Here is a 25,496-nt window from a genome sequence, read left to right on the forward strand (position 1 = left end):
ACTGATAACAAAGTCTCTCAAGTTTTTTATTTTAAAGTTTGCTTTATTTCATCTCCATTTTTGCCAGCAATAGGGTTCGATCCTTTGGTTGGGGTTCCCCTGGAGAAGGAAATGGTAACTCACTCCAGTATTCTTGCCTGGAACATCCCATGGACAGAGGAGCTTGGTTGGCTACAGTCCATGGGGTCACAAAGAGTCAGACACGACTGAGCAACTGGGCACGCATGCAGAAAGTCTAGATTAGCAGGTGTTTTAGTTTTTGTTTGTTTGTTAACCTCTCTAGTTGCATTTGGCTTCAGTTCAGTTCAGTTCAGTCGTTCAGTTGTGTCCGACTCTTTGCGACCCCATGAATCACAGCACGCCAGGCCTCCCTGTCCATCACCAGCTCCTGGAGTTCACTCAGACTCACGTCCATCGAGTCAGTGATGCCATCCAGCCATCTCATCCTCTGTCGTCCCCTTCTCCTCCTGCCCCCAATCCCTCCCAGCATCAGAGTCATTTCCAATGAGTCAACTCTTCGCATGAGGTGGCCAAAGTACTGGAGTTAACTTCCAATTATAAAAAGAACTACATTTCTGGCTTTTATAGAGAAAATTTTAGGCATCATGTATGTTTTCTTATATCTGTGTAAACATAAACTCATTTTCCAAAGTTGGGAACTGAAGTATATAACTATGGAATCTTCACTCAGGAAAAACCACATTCCTTGCTTATCCTCCCTGGTTCAGAATAATTCAAAATGAGTATCAATATTTAGAAGTTTAAGAGAAGCAAGGAGTCACAAAATGCAGTCAGGGAAATGGGTTAAATTGTCAAGGGACAGAGAGTATCTAAACCAAAACCCTGGATGTTTGTTGCAATTCTCCAGGCTTTAAGAATGGTTCTTTTCTAGTATACATGTATACATATCTGTATAACTGAGTGGTTTTGCCGTACATATGAAATTAACATTACATTGTACATAAACTACACTTCAATAATTTTTAAGTTATTTTTCTTTCCTTCTTACCTTCTTAAACACATGCATTCATTGATTTGTTCTCTCTTTCAACAAGTATTTTCTGAGCTCTGCTTAGTGCTAAGTACTGTAAATCCTGATAAATAAGGCATGGATTCAGCCTTCAAAGAGCTTCCAGGAGAGAAGATGAAAGGTACATAAATACCAGTAACTGACTGAGGCATCCTCAGTTCAGTTCAGTCGCTCAGTCATGTCCAACTCTTTGCGACCCCATGAATCACAGCACACCAGGCCTCCCTGTCCATCACCAACTCCCAGAGTTCACCCAGACTCACGTCCATCGAGTCAGTGATGCCATCCAGCCATCTCATCCTCTGTCATCCCCTTCTCCTCCTGCCCCCAACCCCTTCCAGCATCAGAGTCTTTTCCAGTGAGTCAACTCTTCGCATGAGGTGGCCAAAGTACTGGAGTTTCAGCTTTAGCATCCTTCCTTCCAAAGAAATCCCAGGGCTGATCTCCTTCAGAATGGACTGGTTGGATCTCCTTGGTGTCCAAGGGACTCTCAAGAGTTCTCCAACACCACAGTTCAAAAGCATCAATTCTTCGGCGCTCAGCCTTCTTCACAGTCCAACTCTCACATCCATACATGACCACAGGAAAAACCATAGCCTTGACTAGATGAACCTTTGTTGGCAAAGTAATGTCTCTGCTTTTGAATATGCTATCTAGGTTGGTCATAACTTTCCTTCCAAGGAGTAAGCGTCTTTTAATTTAATGGCCTCAGTCACCATCTGTGGTGATTTTGGAGCCCCAAAAAAATAAAGTCTGACACTGTTTCCACTGTTTCCCCATCTCTTTCCCATGAAGTGATGGGACCGGATGCCATGATCTTCATTTTCTGAATGTTGAGCTTTAAGCCAACTTTTTCACTCTGCACTTTCACTTTCATCAAGAGGCTTTTTAGTTCCTCTTCACTTTCTGCCATAAGGGTGGTATCATCTGCATATCTGAGGTTATTGATATTTCTCCCGGAAATCTTGATTCCAGTTTGTGCTTCTTCCAGTCTAGCATTTCTCATGATGTACTCTGTATATGAGTTAAATAAGCAGGGTGAAAATATGCAGCCTTGACGTACTCCTTTTCCTATTTGGAACCAGTCTGTTGTTCTATGTCCAGTTCTAACTGTTGCTTCCTGACCTGCATACAGATTTCTCAAGAGGCAGGGTCAGGTGGTCTGGTATTCCCATCTCTTGAAGAATTTTCCACAATATATTGTGATCCACACAGTCAAAGGCTTCCGCATAGCAATAAAGCAGAAATAGATGTTTTTCTGGAACTCTCTTGCTTTTTCCATGATCCAGCAGATGTTGGTAATTTGATCTCTGGTTCCTCTGCCTTTTCTAAAACCAGCTTGAACATCAGGAAGTTCACGGTTCACGTATTGCTGAAGCCTGGCTTGGAGAATTTTGAGCCTTACTTTACTAACGTGTGAGATGAGTGCAATTGTGCGGTAGTTTGAGCATTCTTTGGCATTGCCTTTCTTTGGGATGAGAATGAAAACTGACCTTTTCCAGTCCTGTGGCCACTGCTGAGTTTTCCAAATATGCTGAGGCATCCTAAGATGACCTAAATCAAATCCCTTATGGTTATACAGTGGAAGTGAGAAATAGATTTAAGGGACTAGATCTGAAAGATAGAGTGCCTGATGAACTATGGACGGAGGTTCGTGACAATAATCAAGACCATCCCCAAGAAAAAGAAATGCAAAAAAGCAAAATGCCTGTCTGAGGAGACCTTACAAATAGCTGTGAAAAGAAGAGAAGAGAAAAGCAAAAGAGAAAGGGAAAGATTATGCAGAGTTCCAAAGAATAGCAAGGAGAGATAAGAAAGCCTTCCTCAGCGATCAAAGCAAAGAAATAGAGGAAAACAATAGAATGGGAAAAACTAGAGATATCTTCAAGAAAATTAGAGATACCAAGGGAACATTTCATGCAAAGATGGGCACATTAAAGGACAGAAATGGTATGGACCTAACAGAAGCAGAAGATATTAAGAAAAGGTGGCAAGAACACACAGAAGAACTGTACAAAAAAGAGCTTCATGACCCCGATAATCACAATGGTGTGATCACTCACCTAGAGCCAGACATCCTGGAATATGAAGTCAAGTGGGCCTTAGGAAGCATCACTATGAAGAAAGCTAGTGGAGGTGATGGAATTCCAGTTGAGCTATTTCAAATCCTGAAAGATGATGCTGTGAAAGTGCTGCACTCAATATGCCAGCAACTTTGGAAAACTCAGCAGTGGCCATAGGACTGGAAAAGGTCAGTTTTCATTCCAATCCCAAAGAAAGGGAATGCCAAAGAATGCTCAAACTACGCACAATTGCACTCATCTCACACGCTAGCAAAGTAATGCTCAAAATTCTCCAAACCAGGCTTCAGCAGTACATGAACTGTGAACTTCCAGCTGTTCAAGCTGGTTTTAGAAAAGGCGGAGGAACAAGAAATCAAACTAAGAACATCTGCTGGATCATCGAAAAAGCAAGAGAACTCCAGAAAAACATCTGCTTTATTGACTATGCCAAAGCCTTTGACTGTGTGGATCACAATAAACTGTGGGAAATTCTTCAAGAGATTGGAATACCAGAACACCTGACCTGCCTGGAGAAATCTGTATGCAGGTCAGGAAGCAACAGTTAGAACTGGACATGGAACAACAGACTGGTTCCAAACAGGAAAAGGAGTACATCAAGGCTGTATATTGTCACCCTGCTTATTTAACTCATATACAGAGTACATCATGAGAAACGTTGGGCTGGATGAAGCACAAGCTGGAATCAAGATTTCCAGGAGAAATATCAATAACCTCAGATATGCAGATGACACCACCCTTAAGGCAGAAAGTGAAGAAGAACTAAAGAGCCTCTTGATGAAAGTGAAAGAGGAGAGTGAAAAAGTTGGCTTAAAGCTCAACATTCAGAAAACGAAGATCATGACTTCCAGTCCCATCACTTCATGGGAAATAGATAGGAAAACGATGTCAGACTTTATTTTTTGGGCTCCAAAATCATTGCAGATGGTGATTGCAGCCATGAAATTAAAAGATGCTTACTCCTTGGAAGGAAAGTTATGACCAACCTAGACAGCATATTAAAAAGCAGAGACATTACTTTGCTAACAAATGTCCGTCTAGTCAATGGACCTTTGAGTTGTATGGATGTGAGAGTTGGACTACAAAGAAAGCTGAGCGCCGAAGAATTGATGCTTTTGAACTGGGGCATTGGAGAAGACTCTTGAGAGTCCCTTGGACTGCAAGGAGATCCAACCAGTCCATTCTAAAGGAGATCAGTCCTGAGTGTTCATTGGAAGGACTGATGTTTAAGCTGAACCTTCAACATCAACTGAAGCTGAAACTCCAATACTTTGTTTTGGCCACCTGATGTGAAGAGCTGACTCACCGGAAAAGACCCTAATGCTGGGGAAGATTGAGGGCAGGAGGGGAAGGGGACGACAGAGGATGAGATGGTTGGATGGCATCGCTGACTCAATGGACATGAGTTTGGGTAAACTCCGGGAGCGGTGATGGACAGGGAGGCCTGGGATGTTGCAGTTCATGGGGTGGCAAAGAGTCGGACACGACTGAGCGACTGAACTGAACTGAAGACATGCATAGGGAAAAATCTTTCCCAGTTCAGAGGAGTGAAAGATTACTTTGGGGATGTCAGGAGGTGGGGGAGGAAAAATAATCAGGAAAACATTTGTTTTCTCCAGGAGGCAACATTTGAGGTATACCTTTAAGCAGAGAAGGAATTTGGTCAGGCGGCAACTTTTCCTGGGAGGTATTGTCCAAGAAATCATAGACAAGTACTACATTCAGACTGAATTACAGGTGCAAAGGAATTGCAAGAAATAAGAGTAAATGCCAAACTACAGATGCCTTGAATGCCAGGCTAAGGAGTTGTGTTTGATACAGGTGTTCAGCTAAAGCCTGCCTTGAGCATTTCTTCAGGGAGGTGAGGGGAAAGGACCCATCTATCTGTCTGTCGTCTATCAGGGATCATCTCTGTGCCAGGCCCTTTGTCAGGTGCTTTATACACAATCTCATTAAATGTTCTTATTAGACTACGAGGTAGGAATCGGGACCCTTACGTTGCGAAGGTGCCCCCACCCCTTACTTCCGTGGCTCCACGTTGTCTTTTCAGGACTGTGTTAAGGACATGAGTTGGGGTGTCAGATTGACCTTTAAGGCAGATCCTTATATACCTCAGAAGTGTGAGTAACTGGTAGAAGATCCCTCAACTAGTGAGGGTGGAACAGAGGCAGCCGCCAGAAGCCGTCCCTCTGGCTGGACACCAGGGCAGCTCCGGGAGATCAGCGCACGCCCCGCCCCGTCGCACGGGATTGGCCGCGGGAGGCCGGCCAGGCGAGGGGGCGGGGTCGTAACGGGGGTCCCGGGACTCGCCGGGGACCCGGAGGCTGCAGGCCGAGTCTGGGCTGAGCTGCTCCCGGGCTGCCCGCGCGAGCGCTCCTTTCCAGCATGTTGTGGCGGGGCGGCCAGGCGCTCAGGCGCTTCTCCACCGGCCGGGTGAGTTCGCCCGGGCGAGCGTCCCGGCTCTCACCCGGGGGCTGCTTTCCAGATTCGGGGTGGGCCGGGCGGCGGGGCTAGGGTGGGCAGCTGTTTACTTTGCAAGACAACGTTTGTTTGTTTGTTTTAAACTGGTAGAGTGGAGGTAAAGGTCGTAGGAGGGTCCCGAATGGGCTTGTCGAACGAGCCATTGTCCTCTAGCGGGAGGGGCTGAGGATGTCTGTCTGGGATTGACAGGGTGGAAACAGTCAATCGACCAGGGGCACAGAATCGGCTTCCTTTCAGCTTTCATTTCAATGCTGAGACCCCTGCCTGGTTACGAGATGGAGCGGAGGTCCAGGACCGAGTCCACCTCTTGGAGGAGAGTGGCATCAAGTCGACCGGGTCCTCCTCCGCAGCCCGACAGGTGTCAGCGCTCCCGATGGGCATGCAGTGCCCATTCACACAATGGCAGTCCCAGCCGGTGACTGCCAACTCATTATTCCGGAGCTGCAGATGGCAAGCTTTCTACGATTACCAGGCGCTGCAGAAGCAGCCACCCTGGAATACTGGTAAACAATGATGCAAGAACAGAGCCCTGGCCTGGCCCGGCCCGGCGCTTTGGAATTGCATCAGCTTCTCCAGCGATGAAATGAAGGCGGACACGTTGCATGTGGGGCTGACTTCAGCACTTCAGGGGGCCTGGGGAAGAGATGCATCTATGCATCTAGGCAGAGTCCAAGCTGTTAAGGGAAGAAAACAGATCCATCCCATGTACCTCATCTCTTTTATAGGAAGTGCATGTTTGCTGTGTTATAAAAGAGTTGGCATTTTGATTCCTCTTCTCTGCTAGAGTCATGTGTGCATGTGTACCTATCCAGATATTAAAAAAAAAAAAAAAAACTTGGAGCAGAGAGGTCTTGAGTCCCATCCAGAACTGGCCAAAAGTTGCATAAATGGGAAAGCTTTGGTCTCCCAGACAGCCACAAGTAATGAGAATTCACTTTATCCCATGCTGCCAGTTCTAGCTATTTTTGTAATAAGGGGAAAGAGACCTGTTGTGGCAAAGACTTTGCTGTTTTTCCTTTGCAGTGCTCTGGACTCCTCCTTAGCTCTCTCTTGCTACGTGGCACATGGGAATCTGTGTTGAATGGTACAGAGAGCAAGGGGCTTGTGTTTGCCTGTTTCATTGGCCTCCTCTGTCAACATCTTTAATTGTCTTTTTTGGAAGCAGACAGGATTCTTGAAGGATGAAAAGATGTCAATAGTGGGATTATATAAGCTTTCAGTAATAAAAGATGAACATCCCAGGTAGCAAATGGCATAAACAAAAACACCCAAGTGGGCAAGCACCAGGCATGGTCCGAGGTCAGGTGCCTGAGTCTGTCTCCAGGAATACATGTGGGAGAGCTGTGCCATATGGCTGGGGAGAAGACAAGTTCTTCAGTGGCCAAAAGGAGAACATGGAATATTAGGTGTTGCATTTGGGATGTTTTACTCTGTAGAAAATGGAGATCCATCCTTTAGACTGTATTCTATAAGAATTGTTTGAAATCAAACACGGCTGATAGGAGTGCAAAATGGTACAGTTACTTTGGACAACTGACCTTTTTTTTATAAAGGTAAACATACACCTATGACATGACCCAGCAATTGCCCTCAGAGGTATTTACCCTAGAGAAATGAAATCTTATATTCATCGGAATATCTATTTATGGATGCTTGTTGTTGTTGTTGTTCAGTCACTCGGTCATGTCAGACTCCCTTCGACCCCATGGACTGCGGCACTCCAGGCTTCCCGGTCCTGTCCTGGATGTTTACAGAGGCTTTCTTCATAATTACCTATTTAAATGTCTTTCAGTTGGTGTCAAGATAAGCAAACTGTGGTATATCTATCCATATGGTAGACTCTTACTCAGAAAAAAAAAATGTAATGAACTATTGATAAAAACAATAGGGATGAAGCTCAAATATGTATGCTAAATGTAAGAAGACAAACCCAAAGTGTTTCATATTTATATGGGTCCTCAGGTGGTTCAGTGGTAAAGAATCCCTCTGCCAGTACAGGAGACATGGGTTCAATCCCTGGATCAGGAAGATCCCCTCAGGCCACCCACTGCAGTATTCTTGCCTGGAAAATCCCATGGACAGAGGAGCCTAGCAGGCTAGAGTCCGTGGTGTTACACAGAGTTGGACACGAATGAGCAACTGAGCACATATCATGCCACATTCATCTGACACTTTGGAGAGAGTGAACTATAGTGATAGAAAAAAAGACCAGTGATTATCAGGGGTTGGAGTTAGGGGGAGGGAGTGACTGTAGAGGGACAGAATGGAATTTGGCGAGATGATGGAATTGTTTTATATCTTGATTGTAGCAGGAGTTACATGACTGTATGATTGTCCAAACTCACAGAATTTTACTCTGAAAATGGTGTTTTATTGTATATACATTGTCAGTTCAGTTCAGTTCAGTCGCTCAGTCATGTCCGACTCTTTGCGACCCCATGAATCCCAGCACGCCAGGCCTCCCTGTCCACCACCAACTCCCAGAGTTCACCCAGACTCACGTCCATCGAGTCAGTGATGCCATCCAGCCATCTCATCCTCTGTCGTCCCCTTCTCTTCTTGCCCCCAATCCCTCCCAGCATCAGAGTCTTTTCCAATGAGTCAACTCTTCGCATGAGGTGGCCAAAGTACTGGAGTTTCAGCTTTAGCATCATTCCTTCCAAAGAAATCCCAGGGCTGATCTCCTTTAGAATGGACTGGTTGGCTCTCCTTGCAGTCCAAGGGACTCTCAAGAGTCTTCTCCAACACCACAGTTCAAAAGCATCAATTCTTCGGTGCTCAGCCTTCTTCAGAGTCCAACTCTCACATCCATACATGACCACAGGAAAAACCATGGCCTTGACTAGATGAACCTTTGTTGGCAAAGTAATGTCTCTGCTTTTGAATATGCTATCTAGGTTGGTCATAACTTTCCTTCCAAGGAGTAAGCGTCTTTTAATTTCATGGCTGCAGTCACCATCTGTGGTGATTTTGGAGCCCAAAAAAATAAAGTCTGACACTGTTTCCACTGTTTCCCCATCTCTTTCCCATGAAGTAATGGGACCGGATGCCACGATCTTCGTTTTCTGAATGTTGAGCTTTAAGCCAACTTTTTCACTCTCCACTTTCACTTTCATCAAGAGGCTTTCTAGTTCCTCTTCACTTTCTGCCATAAGGGTGGTGTCATCTGCATATCTGAGGTTATTGATATTTCTCCCGGCAATCTTGATTCCAGCTTGTGTTTCTTCCAGTCCAGCGTTTCTCATGATGTACTCTGCATATAAGTTAAATAAGCAGGGTGACAATATACAGCCTTGACGTACTCCTTTTCCTATTTGGAACCAGTCTGTTGTTCCATGTCCAGTTCTAACTGTTGCTTCCTGACCTGCATACAGATTTCTCAAGAGGCAGGTCAGGTGGTCTGGTATTCCCATCTCTTGAAGAATTTTCCACAGTTTATTGTGATCCACACAGTCAAAGGCTTCGGCATAGTCAATAAAGCAGAAACAGATGTTTTTCTGGAACTCTCTTGCTTTTTCCATGATCCAGCAGATGTTGGCAATTTGATCTCTGGTTCCTCTGCCTTTTCTAAAACCAGCTTGAACATCAGGAAGTTCACGGTTCACGTATTGCTGAAGCCTGGCTTGGAGAATTTTGAGCATTACTTTGCTAGCGTGTGAGATGAGCACAGTTGTGCGGTAGTTTGAGCATTCTTTGGCATTGCCTTTCTTTGGGATGAGAATGAAAACTGACCTTTTCCAGTCCTGTGGCCACTGCTGAGTTTTCCAAATTTGCTGGCATATTGAGTGCAGCACTTTCACAGCATCATCTTTCAGGATTTGAAATAGCTCAACTGGAATTCCATCACCTCCACTGTAGTGATGCTTTCTAAGGCCCACTTGACATCACATTCCAGGATGTCTGGCTCTAGGTCAGTGATCACACCATCGTGATTATCTGAGTCATGAAGATCTTTTTTATACATTGTACCTTCATCTTAAAAAACTTTTTAAAATCACACAGCATTTTTGAGTTTGTATTAAACCAGAATGAAGGAAGAATGAAAAAAAAAATCTCTCAGAATTTAATAAAATCCAAGGAGAAAATTTACTTAAAACACTTCCTGGCATAATTAATTCTCTGTCTTAAAGAAATGGACTTACAGTTATTTAATGATCTCAGCTTAATGATATGGCTGGATCTTTTTAAATAGTGCAACTATCAGTTCAGTCGCTCAGTCGTGTCCGACTCTTTGCGACCCCATGAATCGCAGCACGCCAGGCTTCCCTGTCCATCACCAACTCCCAGAGTTCACCCAAACTCACGTCCATCGAGTCGGTGATGCCATCCAGCCATCTCATCCTCTGTTGTCCCCTTCTCCTGCCCCCAATCCCTCCCAGCATCAGAGTCTTTTCCAATGAGCCAACTATTCGCATGAGGTGGCCAAAGTATTGGAGTTTCAGCTTTAGCATCAGTTCTTCCAAAGAACACCCAGGACTGATCTCCTTTAGGAGGGACTGGTTGGATCTCCTTGCAGTCCAAGGGACTCTCAAGAGTCTTCTCCAACACCACAGTTCAAAAGCACCAATTCTTCAGCGCTCAGCTTTCTTCACAGTCCAACTCTCACTGTATCTAGCAATAAAACCCTTGTCAATGAGCTATTATTGTCCACCTCCAGTATCTTGCCTGGCTGACTGCTTCTTAATTTCTCCCAATGACGGGGGCTACTTAGGCATTATATTTATTTGGCAACCTGTTACTTAGCTCCTCTGCCAGTGTCTGAGACAAGCATGACTGGTGCTCTGGGTTCAGGACTTGGGGTTACTTTATGATCCATTTCAAGAGGACCCTTCCCTGCTTCTTAGAACCAAGTACTGACTTTACATCCTAGTTCTAGCAACTAGGTCCTTGACTTGTTTCTTTATTGCATGACCCTCTGCTTTGGTGTCTAGTTTAATTTAGGACCCTCAAATTCAACTTCAAACCACATTAAATTATATATTATGTACTGAGCACTTATATATATTATGTACTGTCTAAATCCTGAAGAAATAATAATAAATACCATTGGTCTAGGACTTTATATGCAACAGGCACTGTTACAAATGCTTTGCATATACTCATTTAGTCTTCATAACATCTCAGTGAGGTAAGTAATATTAATATGCTCATTTTACAAAACAGGAAACTGAGATGCAGAGAAGTTAAAAAACTTTTTCAGAGTCTCATAGCCAAAAAAGAAGGGAAAAAAAGAAGAGATAAATAGTCCCTGCTTTCAAGGAGTTCATAGATTACTAGGACAAATGATTAAACTTGCCTTTAGGTAAAGAATAATAACAAAATGGAAATACAAATGGGGAATAAAATATGAATAGGCATTCAACCAAACTAGGACAGGGACTCTTCTGGTTGCCTTTAGCATAGGAATCCCAAACAAAAATGCCCACAGAGGCCACACAGGTAAGACGAATGAGGCATTTGGGCTGGACTGAGTAAACCACATTCAGAGTTGAAGGACAGCATCCCCTGGTCAGCTCCAGCTGACCATTGCCACTTGGAAATGTTGATCACGGTTGACAAGCCTCCTGATTTTTAAAGAGAAGTCAGAAATTCAGCCTGCTAATGCAAAACCTCCCAAAAATCTTATCATAGTTCTTTTACTAATGCTCTGTGGGCCAAATATAATCCTCTTGTCAGGTCACTGATTTGCAGCCCCTACCATGCAACAGGGAGCTTCCCTGATAGTTCAGTTGTTACAGAATCCTCCTGCAATGCAGGAGACCCTGATTCAATTCCTGGGTCAGGAAGATCCCCTGGAAAAGGGATAGGCTACCCACTCCGGTATTCTTGGGCTTCCCTGGTGGGTCAGCTGGTAAAAAATCCGCCTGCAATGTGGGAGACCTGGGTTCTATCTCTAGGTTGGGAAGATCCACCTGGAGAAGGGAAAGGCCACCCACTCCAGTATTCTGGCCTGGAGAATTCCACAGACTGTACAGTCCATGGGGTCACAAAGAGTCAGACATGACTGAGCGACTTTCACTTCACTTCACCACGCAATAGTCCTGTACAGATGTGAGAGTTGGATAATGAAGAAGGCTGAGTGCCCAAAAGTTGATGATTTTGATTTATGGTGCTTGAGAAGGTTCTTGAGAGTCCTTTGCACAGTAAGATTAATTCAGTCAATCCAAAAAGAAATCAACCCTGAATATTTATTGGAAGGACTGTTGCTGAAGCTCTAATACTTTGGCCATTTGATGCCAAGAGCTGACTCTTTGGAAAAGACCCTGGTGCTGGGAAAGATTGAGGGCAGGAGGAGAAGGAGAAGACAGAGGATGAGATGGTTGGATGGCATCACCGATTCAATGGACATGAGTTTGACCAAACTCCATGAGATAGTGAAGGACAGGGAAGCCTGATGTGCTGCAGTCCTTGAGATCACAAAGGGTTGGACATGACTGAGCGACTGAACAACAACAGGAACCACACACTGTGCCCAGAGCTTGGCAAATGCCCAAAACATGTTTCTTGAACAGATCTTGCACACTGTCAGGCATGATTTGGGAAACCACGTGCCAGAGGGTCCCTTAAGAGTTAGGTATCTCACTGTCGCAGAAAAATTCATTTTGTTTTATTCTTTTGTGAAAAAGGTCCTTTCCCATTGGAAAAACTGCCAGTTCTCACAATTTCTAACATAGGCAGCTTTGACCTTATTTTACACCCTGCTCAAATGGTTTTATTAAGAAGGGCTTTGGATTAGCTCAGACTCTTAGCACTGTGCCTTTAAGTTTTCTGTAGAAGACTGTGTTTTTTTTTTTTTTCCAATCATTAGAGCATAATGAGTTCATATTAACTTGCTTCCCAAGAGAGTTTCACCAGGATGTGGATAGCTGCGGGAATGCAATATTTGATATTAATAGTTTAAGAAGCAAAAGCCCTATATCCTGCAAAAGGCTCTTCTAATGCAGATTATCTCAAGGGAATTCCAGGATAATAGCACTTATCACCCAGATTTAGAAATACTCTGAATCATTTTATGCCCCCTTCTTCTTTCTCACCAATGTAACAGATTCTGCTGGACTCCCCATTTTTATTTTAAGGATTTTATTTTAAGAGTAGATGTCATCCATCAGCTTTAAAAAATGTGAACCTCTGCTCTGTATCCCAGTTTTGCTGACAACACTGTACATTGATACCATACTTCCTCGTTGTAAAGTCAAACTTTTGTGGTACATCCTCTCGTGCTTCTGCAAATCCTAATAAATTCTGACTATGACAAACAAACAAAACAAGCACTGAGAGTATCTCAAAGAATGTCCTCTGGTCACCAGCCTTCACCCTTTAACAAATGATAACTGTCTCCCATGTCAGGACCACCATGGTAATCCATTAGAAAGTCTGATGAAACTGTATCCCATAACTGACCTGTCAAACTATTGCCAAATTTTTCTTTAAAAAAAAAAAAAGAAAAGATGGGAGGAGGAAGACCATCAACACAGGAAAGCAATAGAAGTACATCTGCTGAAGTGAAATAGATCTGAGTTTGAATCCTGCCTTTACTCCTTATTATTATTGGACATGGAACAACAGACTGGTTCCAAATAGGAAAAGGAGTACGTCAAGGCTGTATATTGTCACCCTGCTTATTTAACTTATATGCAGAGTACATCATGAGAAACACTGGACTGGAAGAAACACAAGCTGGAATCAAGATTGCTGGGAGAAATATCAATAACCTCAGATATGCAGATGACACCACCCTTATGGCAGAAAGTGAAGAGGAACTAAAAAGCCTCTTGATGAAGGTGAAAGTGGAGAGTGAAAAAGTTGGCTTAAAGCTGAACATCCAGAAAACGAAGATCATGGCATCCGGTCCCATCACTTCATGGGAAATAGATGGAGAAACAGTGGAAACAGTGTCAGAGTTTATTTTTTTGGGCTCCAAAATCACCGCAGATGGTGACTGCAGCCATGAAATTGGAAGGAAAGTTATGACCAACCTGGATAGCATATTCAAAAGCAGACACATTACTATGCCAACAAAGGTTCGTCTAGTCAAGGCTATGGTTTTTCCTGTGGTCATGTATGGATGTGAGAGTTGGACTGTGAAGAAGGCTGAGCACCGAAGAATTGATGCTTTTGAACTGTGGTGTTGGAGAAGACTCTTGAGAGTCCCTTGGACTGCAAGGAGATCCAACCAGTCCATTCTGAAGGAGATCAGCCCTGGGATTTCTTTGGAAGGAATGATGCTAAAGCTGAAACTCCAGTACTTTGGCCACCTTACGCGGAGAGTTGACTCATTGGAAAAGACTCTGATGCTGGGAGGGATTAGGGGCAGGAGGAGAAGGGGACGACAGAGGATGAGATGGCTGGATGGCATCACTGACTCGATGGACATGAGTCTGGGTGAACTCCGGGAGTTGATGATAGACAGGGAGGCCTGGTGTGCTGCGATTCATGGGGTCGCAAAGAGTCAGACATGACTGAGTGATTGATCTGATCTGAGATGATTATTATTATTATCTGTGGCCAGGTTACTTAACTTCCCTGAGTCCTGTTTTCTCATTTGTAAAATGGATCACAGTGAGTCTTAATGATGTATGATAAGGATTTGATACATTTTTTTAATTAGTGAAAGGGGTTCAATAGAGTGCCTGCTTCATGGTACACTCCCATAGGAAAGGTTCATTATCATCGTTTTTATTTACCTGGGTATTACTTGTAGTATAATAAGAATACTAGCTGACATTTCAGTTCAGTTCAGTTCAGTTCAGTTCAGTCGCTCAGTCATGTCTGACTCTTTGCGACCCCATGGACTGCAGCACGCCCTGTCCATCACCAACTTCCGGAGTTTACTCAAACTCATGTCCATCGAATTGGTGATGCCATCCAACCATCTGATCCTCTGTCGTCCCATTCTCCTCCTGCCTTCAGTCATTCCCAGCATCAGGATCTTTTCCAAGGAGACAGTTCTTCACATCAGGTGGCCAAAGTATTGGAGTTTCAGCTTCAGCATCAGTCCTTCCAATGAATATTCAGGATTGATTTCCTTTAGGATGGACTGGTTTGATCTCCTTGCAGGCCAAGGAACTCTCAAGGGTCTTCTCCAACACCACAGTTCAAAAGCATTAATTCTTTGGTGCTCAGCTTTTTTATAGTCCAACTCTCACATCCATGCATGACTACTGGAAAAACCATAGCTTTGATTAGACAGACCTTTGTCGGCAAAGTAACGTCTCTGCTTTTTAATATGCTGTCTAGGTTGGTCATAGCTTTCTTCAAAGGAGCAATCGTCTTTTGATTTAATGGCTACAGTCACCATCTGCAGTGATTTTGGAGCCCCCAAAAATAAAGTCTCTCACTGTTTCCATTGTTTCCCCATCTATTTCTCATGAAGTGATGGGACTGGATGCCATGATCTTCATTTTTTGAATGTTGAGTTTGAAGCCAGCTTTTTCATTCTCCTCTTTCACTTTCATCAAGAGGCTCTTTAGTTCCTGTTCACTTTCTGCCATAAAAGTGGTATCATCTGCATATCTGAGGTTATTGATATTTCTCCCAGCAATCTTGATTCCAGCTTGTGTTTCATCCAGCCTGGCATTTCACATGATGTACTCTGCATTTAAGTTAAATAAGCAGGGTGACAATATACAGCCTTGACGTACTCCTTTTCCTATTTGGAACCAGTGTGTTGTTCCATGTCCAGTTCTAACTTGCTTCTTGACCTGCATACAGATTTCTCAGGAGGCAGATCAGGTGGTCCGGTATTCCCATCTCTTTCAGAATTTTCCACAGTTTATTATGATCCACACAGTCAAAGGCTTTGGTGTAATCAATAAAGCAGAAGTAGATGGTTTTTCTGGAACTCTCTTGCTTTTTCAATGATTCAACAGATGTTGGCAATTTGATCTCTGGTTCCTCTGCCTTTTCTAAATCCAGCTTGAACATCTGGAAGTTCACAGTTCACGTACTGTTGAAATGGCTTGGAGAATTTTGAGCATTACTTTGCTAGTGTGTGAGATGAGCACAATTGTGCAGTAGTTTGAGCATTCTTTGGCATTGCCTTTCTTTGGGATCGGAATGAAAACTGACCTTTTCCAGTCCTGTGGCCACTGCTGAGTTTTCCAAATTTGCTGGCATACTGAGTGCAGCACTTTCACAGCATCATCTTTCAGGATTTGAAATAGCTCAACTGGAATTCCATCACCTCCACTAGCTTTGTTTGTAGTGATGCTTCCTAGGGCCCACTTGACTTCACATTCCAGGATGTCTGGCTCTAGGTGAGTGATCACACCATCATGGTTATCTGAGTCATGAAGATCTTTTTTTGTATAGTTCTTCTGTATAGTTTTCATTTTTTGAGCATTTACTATTGCCACACACCACGCATTGCCACATTACAGGCTTTATCCCACTAAATCCTTATGACAATAATAATAGTAAGTTATAGGATAAGTTACTATTATTATTCAGATTTTAAGTGATACCCAGCAGCTGGTGTTATAGAAGAATGATGGCACTGACGTGATAACTGGGTTAGAATCTCAGAGCTACCACTTAGTAATGATTGGACTCCAGGCTGTATCTTAATCTCTCTATTTTAATTTCTTCATCTGTGCTACGTTGCTTCAGTCATGTCTGACTCTTGGTGACTGTTGCCTGCCAGGCTCCTCTGTCCGTGAGATTCTCCAGGCAAGAATACTGGAGTGGGTTGCCATCCCCTTCTCCACTTCATCTGTAAAACAACTTATTAATGGCTGTCTCTGAGAGTCATTGGGCAATCAAAATGAGATAACATATATTAAATACCTGACACACCCCAGGGTTTCATTAAAATGTTTGCTATTACTTCACCACTTCTTTCTGACCCAGACTCCCCAGGGCAGACACATTTTGGAGGGATGGACACACACTCTAAACACCAGAGATTTGCTGATTTGCATATGCCTGTCAGTCAATGGAGAGCTTGTTAAAATGCAGCTTCCTGGGCTAATATGGTGCAGAGACAGGGTCCAAACTTCCTCATATGCTTTTGAGTTAATGCCAACTTCCTGAGGGTCTGACTCAGTAAATCAGGGGTGGGACCCAGGAAACCACATTTTTAACATTTCCTTCCAGCCGATTCTGCCAACACGGACCGTCAGTCCTCAGATCATACTTGGAGAAATAAGACTAAAGTAAAACATCCCAGTACAGTTCTTTAGAATTATACTAACTCACGATAAACACTTAAAATCATTAACTCTGAAATTTTCTGTTAGAAACTTGCCTTTATAGTTTCAGTTTTACCACTAAGCTCAGAAAGTGTTTCAGTGAATGTAGAATTTCCAGAGATACTGACATGGTTTCTTTAAACACTTTCTGGGGGACTGTTGATTTAGGAATTGAAATCCCAATAACGAGATGACAGCTGGGGGCACACTACATTTGAGTCAGCTCATCCTCATGGCCCTTGATTGTTTTACGACTAATATTTAGGAAGTCTTAAAATATTTGGCATTGGTAATGGTGTGAGGTAAAAGCCAAATTTTTTAGGCTAGCAAGCGCATTGGTTCTGTATCAAACAACAGCATTAATTATAGGATCTGAAAATAGAGTAATTACCAAACATTTTGAGTTTTTGAATGAGAGGAAATGAATAGTTACGTGTTATCTGTAGGCAAATTGAGCTGTTCTTACAGAGTAAATCTGTCTGTTTGTAAGAATCTGTTAGATGTTGAAGCTTTAGGCTCTTTGGGGATAGAAACTTTGGCTGGCCCTTGAAAGGAATTTTTAAACCCAAACCCTAATTGATTAATTATGAGCTCACAGGGAAGGTGTGAACCTGCATGCTTTTAAGTTCATGCCTAAAAAGGGATGTCATTTATGCCCTTAGTAAAGTGAATTCCTATATAAGGGATGTCATATGATATTTCTACAGAATCTAAAAAGAAATGATACAAATTATTTACAAAACAGAAACAGACAATGACTTATGGTTGCCAGGAGGGAAGAATGAGGGGAAGACATGATAGTTAGGGAGTTTGGAACCTACATATACATATTGCTATAGTTTAAATGGATAACCAACGAAATCCTACTGTGTAGCACAGCGATCTCCGCTCAGTGTGGCAACTTGGATGGGAGGGCAGTTTGGGGGAGAATGGATAGATGTATATGTATGGCTGAGTCCCTTTTCTGTCCACCTGAAACTATCACAACTCTGTTAATTGGCTATATTCCAATATAAAATAAAAAGTTAAAAAAATTTTTTTAATTAAAAAATTTAAACCAATAAATAAATAAAATAGGAAATAAGGGAAATTTAAGTTTCTCATAGTCAGAGTTTAACAGTGAGGCTTTGCTAATTTAGAATGACTTTCTGGAACATTAATGAATCCTATTCAAACTGAAGGAAAAATGTTCTATGTCCAAATCCTGTGGAGCTGAATTCTAATGTGGTGGAATGAAAGATGAAAAGAACTCTGGGGAGCCGGGGTTGGTTCCTTGCCAAAACAGGATTCACATAGGAGGTCGTGACTCTCTGATTACCATCCCTACATGCACAATCCTGCATCCAGCCTGCTTCACCTGGTGACTCTCTTCACCATCTTAACAATCGTCACGTCAACACGTTACCTTAAGCTTTGTGAAAAGACTTCCTCTTGGGAGAATTTACAAAAGGTATAATTGCTTAAAGACAGTCCTTAAAAACTTTAACTCTGTTAGTGCCATTCTTATCTATATGATGTTTATATTTATTGGCCATCAGTGTATTTTTGTGCATCACTGTAGTGTTCTAAAAAGAAGGCAGACTAACACAACATTGTAAAGCAGTTATACTCCAATTTCTTTTTTTAATTTGAAAAAAATAAGTTGGAAGAGATGGGCAGTGCTGGCTCATTTTAAGTACATATGTGGGCTTTGGAGTCTGACAGCCCTGGATTCAAGTCCCACCTTTGCCTTGTTTTGCCAGTATGACCTTGGTGATAAACTAGATTTTTCTAAGCCTTGGTTTCTTCATTCATAGAATGATACAAAATGAGGGGTAAGAAAACAGGATAGTTGTGAAGATTAAATGAATGAAATAATGGGCAGACCTCAATTTCTTCTCTGAAACCTGTGGGGCCAAATGTGTTTGGGGTTCAGAGTTATTCACATTTAATAGAGTTTGTATGGTACGTAGAAACTTACGTGCACTTTATAGCAGGGTCTGGGTTAGTATCTGTAACTAAGCACATGATTGATTTTCTCTGTAGCAAAGCATACTATATTAAAGACTATAAATAGTATTGTCAGTTCAGTCAAGTTTGAAGCCAAATGATTTTGTGTTAATTTATAAGACACCTTCAAAGACTATAGAAAAACATTTTATTAGATCAATCCAGATCTTGAAACCAAATGAGTTTAGATTACTATTACTTACCAAGAATTTTGGAATTCTAGACTATGTGAAAAAACATAGAATTGTCTACTATGTGGCAAAACCTTTAAAACATTATTAAAGCTTTTACTTACACAGTGCTGTGTGTCAGACACTGCTTTAAGCCTAATAGATATTGTCATCTACTTCAATCAGAATTGTGTGAGTTGGTGTTGTCTGCATTTTATAGATGAGAAAAAAAGGCAAATAGAAGTCACTTACTTGAGGTCACACAACTAATAAGGGGTGGGTGGCACTAGGCTTTGGCCTCTATATTTTACTAGATGTTGATTCTTGGCTTTTTTTTGGAGGTGAGAGATGAATCAGCTCTTATTTCTAAATTGTGGGGCATAAAACCATTGTTTTATTGAGGTAGATCTTGCTGAGAATTACACTCTTTTTAACTGTGAAACTTGGGCTTATTTGTTAACATCTGGTTTCATTTTATCAAGGAGTTGAAATACCTTGTAAAAATATATGCAATCTCAATGATTATAATGAATAATCATGTGAGTGAAAACAAAGGGAAAATGAGGAATACTTAGGTGTGAAATTACTTGCAGTATGTAGCATGTAGTCTGAGTTCAGTGTATGTCAATAAATATTTTACTTTGTAAACCTTTAAGCCTTTTGTAGTCCTTACTATCTGGTATTATTGAGAAAAGATTATTTATTATCCGTGTATCTTCTATCCATACTAATGTTGTTGTTTAGTCGCTAAAGCATGTCTGACTTTTTTGTGACTCCATGGACTGTAACCTGCCAGGCTCCTCTGTCCATGGGATTTCCCAAGCAAGGATACTGGAGTAGGTTGCCATTTCCTTCTCCAGAGGATCTTTTCCACCTAGGGATCAGACCTGTGTCTCCTGCACTGCAGGCGGATTCTTTACCATGGAGCCACCAGGGAAACCCATCCATACTAATATCTGTCACTACTGAATTGTTTCACAGGTTTGTTTCAAAAACAAGTTGAAAGTAGCACTTATTGGTCAGAGCCTCTTTGGACAGGAGGTCTATAGTCATCTCTGCAAAGAAGGCCACCGAGTCGTGGGAGTGTTCACAGTTCCAGACAAAGATGGAAAAGCTGACCCACTTGGTGAGTGTATCTTGGAGCAACTGGATCAGGGACTCTGCACTTGGCCTTCTCGGGCCAAGTCCATTTGTATGGTGGATACAGACTCAAACATTCTCCCTTCTCTTGTGGGCCTCAAGACAAAGATGCAGGCCCCCGTTGTACTGAGTTTCTCCACTTACCAATGTGGTAATCATCAGGTCCATCAGAGGAATTTCCAAGCATATGTTTTTCCTGAGTTACGCTTGTGACTTTCCAAAGGTTCTACAAGACATGTAGAATAATGTCTGATGCAGAGGTGCCAATATGAATGCAGGGAAGCCCACATCCAATGATAGCAATTGATGTGGGCTTATAAAGAACACATTTATCTCAGACAAATTATAGCGATGGCTGCTTGACTCTTAACAGTAGGTAAAGAAAATAGCCATCCTCAAAGAAAACCTACAGTGTGATTCTGATTTGCTCACTTTAGCTATGTTGAAAAAAAGGGCAAGAAACAGATATTAGGTTAACCAAAGAGTTGGTTCATTTTTTTGGTAAGATGGTACAGAAAACCCAAATGAGCTTTTTGGTCAACCCAGTAGAAACAGTCTACAGGTAGAGAATAAGAACTAGCATCTAGAAACCTTGGCTTGTGACTTGAATCTTTATAAATCACTGGTATGATGCAATATATTGGTTGGGAAATAATATCTATGATAACTCTAAGTTTTTTTTCTTGAAAGAAGCAGCTCTGGTGTTTATTCTAGTTCCTGTTACTGGGAGAATTGGATAAAGGCAGTCAGAAAGTAAAAACTCCCAATTATAAGATAAGTAAGGAGTAGGGATATAATGTACAACCTGATAAATATAATGAATACTGCTGTATGTTACATATGAAAGTTGTTAAGAGGGTAAATCCAAAGCATTATCATCATAATAAAAAATCTTTTCTACTTCCTTTATTTTGTATGTATATGAGATGAAGAATGTTTACTGAGCTTACTGTGATAATCATTTTCATGATGTATGTCAGTCAAATCATTATGCTGTACACCTTAAACTTATACAGTGGGGCTTAAAGCAGCTACCTTGGGCCATGAGATGGTCAGAATCTAAATTGTTCTTCATCATGTTTTATTTGTAGATGTTTCATGAAATTACAATGTGTGAACTCATAGTAATACAAAATTATGGCCCAAACTTTTTTGATGAAAATAATCTTCTCTTTCATGCTCAGCATTGGCTGCAGAGAAAAATGGGACCCCTGTGTTCAAGTTCCCTAGATGGAGAGTCAAGGGCAAGACCATAAAGGAGGTGGCAGAGGCCTACAGATCCGTGGGTGCTGAGCTCAATGTGCTTCCTTTCTGCACACAATTCATCCCCATGGATGTAATTGATGGCCCAAAGCATGGTTCCATCATTTATCACCCGTCTATCCTTCCCAGGCACAGAGGAGCTTCTGCTATCAACTGGTGAGATTTTTCTTTAAATAACCAAGATGGACCCATTTCTGTTGCCTGTAATCTTTCTGTTTTTAACCTAGAAGATTAAGGAACTAGGTATGCTTGAACAATTGTGAGATCCTGATTGCATGAACTCCCTGAGATCTTGAGGTACTGCATAAGCCAGAACAGCATTCCCAAGAATCTTCTATGGCCTATTGGCTCCACTGGATGTAACTAGGTATTTAGCAAGCAAAGGTCCTGTGTTCAGACGAGTCTGGTTTATGCTGGATTTCTGTTTCTCAGAACTTAGAGAATTTAACATGTGCTTTCATGTGAGCATCCTAATCTCCAAGGAGGAATGTGAGTACAAAGTGTTCCTCAATTTATTTGGCCATAGAACTTTTTTTGCATAGAGTATCTCAGGTACATTTCAGGAAATGCTGAATTACCTGAAGTTATCTTTCTCGTGGTCTATCTTCCCCCATTCAAGGTTAAGTTTCTTGAAGGAGAAAGGACTATGGTCTAACATTTTTACTGCCATAAGGCCCAGGTTCAAGAACACTGCCTGCTCCTGCCCAGTATCATAGGTACACTATCCTGTGGGTCAAGGTGGGCCTTTCTCATCTTCTCTACCATCTCTCCTTTACCTGCATAACCCCCAGCTCTCTCTCAGGGTCAAGTTATCATATAGGCAGAAAATCTACCCTTGGTTTAAATGTGGTGAAAAACATTTAATTATATTGGGCTGGCCAAAAATGTCATTCAGATTTTTCTATAACATACTATGGAAAAACCCATGTGAACTTTTTGCCCAACCCAATGCTTCAAGACTGATTACATGAATTGATTTCTTTTTGGCTCTTGTAAATAGTACTTTAGTGAATATCTTTGTATTTAAACATGTATTTTTTTCTCATTTCACATTGCTTCCATGTGCAGAATCATTGACTCAAAGTATATGAATATTTTCAAGGCTCTTGATAACACAGTGCCAATTAGTTCCTCAAGATTTCTGCAATGAGTAGTTGATTGATTGGTCAGTTGATTGAGTTGGTCTTCTTGGCTAGTAGCTCAGAGAGGTAACAATGATCTCAGTGAAGAGTATGGCTGACCTATCACTTCATACTCTGTCTATATTAGCCTGCTCTCTGATATGCTTTTATATATGTATTCCCATCTATCTGGTTTATTGTATATATTATAAGGCCTGTGTGTGTCCATACAAAGTTGCTTCAGCCGTGTCTGATTCTTTGTGACGCTATGGATTGTAGCCCTCCAGGCTCCTCTGTCCATGAGATTCTCCAGGCAAGAATACTAGAGTGGGTTGCCATGACTCTCTCCAGGGAATCTTCCAGACCCAGGGATTGAGCCCGAGTCTCTCATGTCTCCTGCACCTGCAGGCAGGTTCTTTACCACTAGCGCCACCTGGGAAGCCGTAAGGTCTGTAGGGTCAGTATTTCCTCTTAGGCTAAATTTATAGAACACGTAATACAAGTAGTTGAATTAATCCACTCTCTTTTACTATTATTTATTTATAGACAATCTAATTCCAGCTCTAAGTGATGCCTATACCTGAATTATACAACCTAAATTAAACATCATTCTCCTTTCAACACTGCAATGACTATCCTCTGTTTTAGCTTTCATGATCTTATTCTGCCTAATACAGGGTCAGGTGCAATGTGGGAATTGGGCCCTGGTGGGCAAAATTACTTGATGTTGCAATAGAAAGCCAACACCTGGGAGTCAGTGAGACGTAGTACTGATAGTCTCTGATGCCTTTTCATTACTGTGTGTTAATAAGAAAGATTACAGAGATGGGGATGTATAAAATCACAGAGCCATTAAGTTGTATTTTTTTGAATGCTGATATCGCCCAGCCCTGCTCTAATTTTCACAGTAGCTTCATTCACTGTCTATTTTCCACTGTGACCACATTGTACTTTCATGTTACTAATTCACCTTATGATACAGTTAACCAATGTGTTACGTTGCAACTCTTTTCACAGGACTCTGATCATGGGAGATAAGAAAGCTGGGTTTTCTGTTTTCTGGGCTGATGACGGTTTAGACACAGGACCCATCCTTCTCCAGAGGTCGTGTGATGTGGAGCCCAATGATACAGTAGATGCGCTTTATAATCGATTTCTTTTTCCAGAAGGAATCAAGGCCATGGTCAGTACAATTATGCCATCAAGGAGAATCTAGTAAACCTTTAAAGTTTTGGCAATGTTTCTCTTTTATTGAGAATTTGCTCCTATGACTTTTTACTAAAAATAAGTCTGAAAAACAAAATTAGATTTTATTATATTTACTAATAGGATGGTACATTGAGGGAGGAAATCTGAACTTCAGAATTTCTTATTCTGTGAAGCTGACTTATTCTTCTGAGGATAGTGATCAACTGGATAAGGTAGTCATCAAACTTCATTTATTTTACCACCTATTTGGATCTCCATCCTGTTTATAATGACTAATTGTTAAGAAGTAGCAGAATGTGAAGAAATTTTGCTATGTAATTTGGACTTCCTTCAAAAACATTTAAAATCAGTCTATGTGATAGGGCAAAATTTGACACTGCTTTATTTGTTCAGGTATGCTCTGAATTAAAAACTCAAAACATGCACATCATAAAGAAGTGATATATTAACCTGTAAAAACATTGAAAGATAATTTCAGTATTATTTAATATCTTCTAGTGTTTGATATGGTAGAAGTACAGCACAGAGGTGGACAATAAGATAATATAAAACAGCAGCCATTGATTTAGGAGAGAGGAGAGCAGTATTTTGTTTGTTATCATTTAATGATTAAGGGGGGGGTGCTTCCCTAGTAGCTCAGACGGTAAGACATCTACCTGCAAGGCAGGAGACCTGGGTTTGATCCCTGGGTTGGGAAGATCCCCTGGAGAAGGAAATGGCAACCCACTCCAATATTCTTGCCTGCAGGATCCCATGGACAGAGGAGCCTGGCTGGCTACAATCCATGGGGTCACAAAGAGTTGGACACGACTGAGTGACTGACACAATGATTAAGAGAGTAGTTCTTGTTCTACCATTTGTTTAAAGAGGGAAGTCATTTAGCCTGTTTAGCCTTGGTTTCCTCATCTATAAAATGTGGACACTACTGCCTGACTTACAAGGTTGTTGTTGTGAAAATTAAATGACATTTGTGTAAAGCATCTGGCACACAGTAGGTGCTCAAAATGATCATTATAATCAAAGTAGTATTCTGTGTGTTCAGTAGCATTTGTGCAAACCTGGATTATAGCCAGAAATGGGTGGAACGAATGAGCTTAGCTTGAACCTGTCCCAGGTGGCTCCCTCCACATGCTCTTGAAGAGGTTGGAGTACTTAGCTGTGAGTATTTAGAGAGAAAACTGAGAACATGAGCTCACATAGGTTTCCCAGTGAAGGACACAGGCTCTCAACTCAAGGTAAAAATAAATGGTGCACAGAAGGGGACACAGGACACATCCCAAAGGCAATCAGACTCATGGACAGACTTTAATTTTTTTTTTTATTCCAGGTGTCCTAAACTATAAAGCAAGGGGAATTCCTTAAACATAACAATGTATTATTTTCTAGAATCATCATGATGAGCAGAAATAACCTGCAATGACTTATTTTACAATTATCTTCCTAAAATTTCCATTGAAAAAGCAAGAGAAGATTGAAATGTGTTTAAATAAAGGAGTCATGTTTAAAAGTGCAGGCTGGATATTGACAGTAGATAGATCTGGATACAGACCCTTCTCTGACACCTACCAGCTATCTCTGTGATCTTGCTGCTGCTGCTGCTAAGTCGTTTCAGTCATGTCCGACTCTGTGTGACCCCATAGATGGCAGCCCCAGGCTCCCCTGTCCCTGGGATTCTCCAGACAAGAACACTGGAGTGGGTTACCATTTCCTTCTCCAGTTCATGAAAGTGAAAAGTGAAAGTGAAGTTGCTCAGTCATGTCCAATTCTTAGCGACCACATGGACTGCAGCCTACCAGGCTCCTCCATCCATGGGATTTCCCAGG

The 25,496-nt window shown here is 41.8% G+C and overlaps 1 protein-coding gene across 1 annotated transcript in view; it reads left to right on the plus strand.

Annotated features, from left to right (window-relative positions):
• The first annotated feature begins 5,391 nt into the window (after nt 1-5,391).
• The window catches only part of ALDH1L2 (aldehyde dehydrogenase 1 family member L2), a 60,964-nt gene continuing 40,859 nt past the window's right edge, over nt 5,392-25,496 (plus strand). The window contains exons 1-4 of the mRNA XM_070370230.1: nt 5,392-5,544; nt 19,922-20,066; nt 21,265-21,499; nt 23,482-23,647. Coding sequence (XP_070226331.1) covers nt 5,497-5,544; nt 19,922-20,066; nt 21,265-21,499; nt 23,482-23,647 — 594 coding nt within the window. The 5' untranslated portion in view covers nt 5,392-5,496. The remainder of the gene's footprint in view (nt 5,545-19,921; nt 20,067-21,264; nt 21,500-23,481; nt 23,648-25,496) is intronic.

Source organism: Bos mutus, chromosome 5, assembly GCF_027580195.1.
Source record: "Bos mutus isolate GX-2022 chromosome 5, NWIPB_WYAK_1.1, whole genome shotgun sequence".
Lineage (NCBI taxonomy): Eukaryota > Metazoa > Chordata > Mammalia > Artiodactyla > Bovidae > Bos > Bos mutus.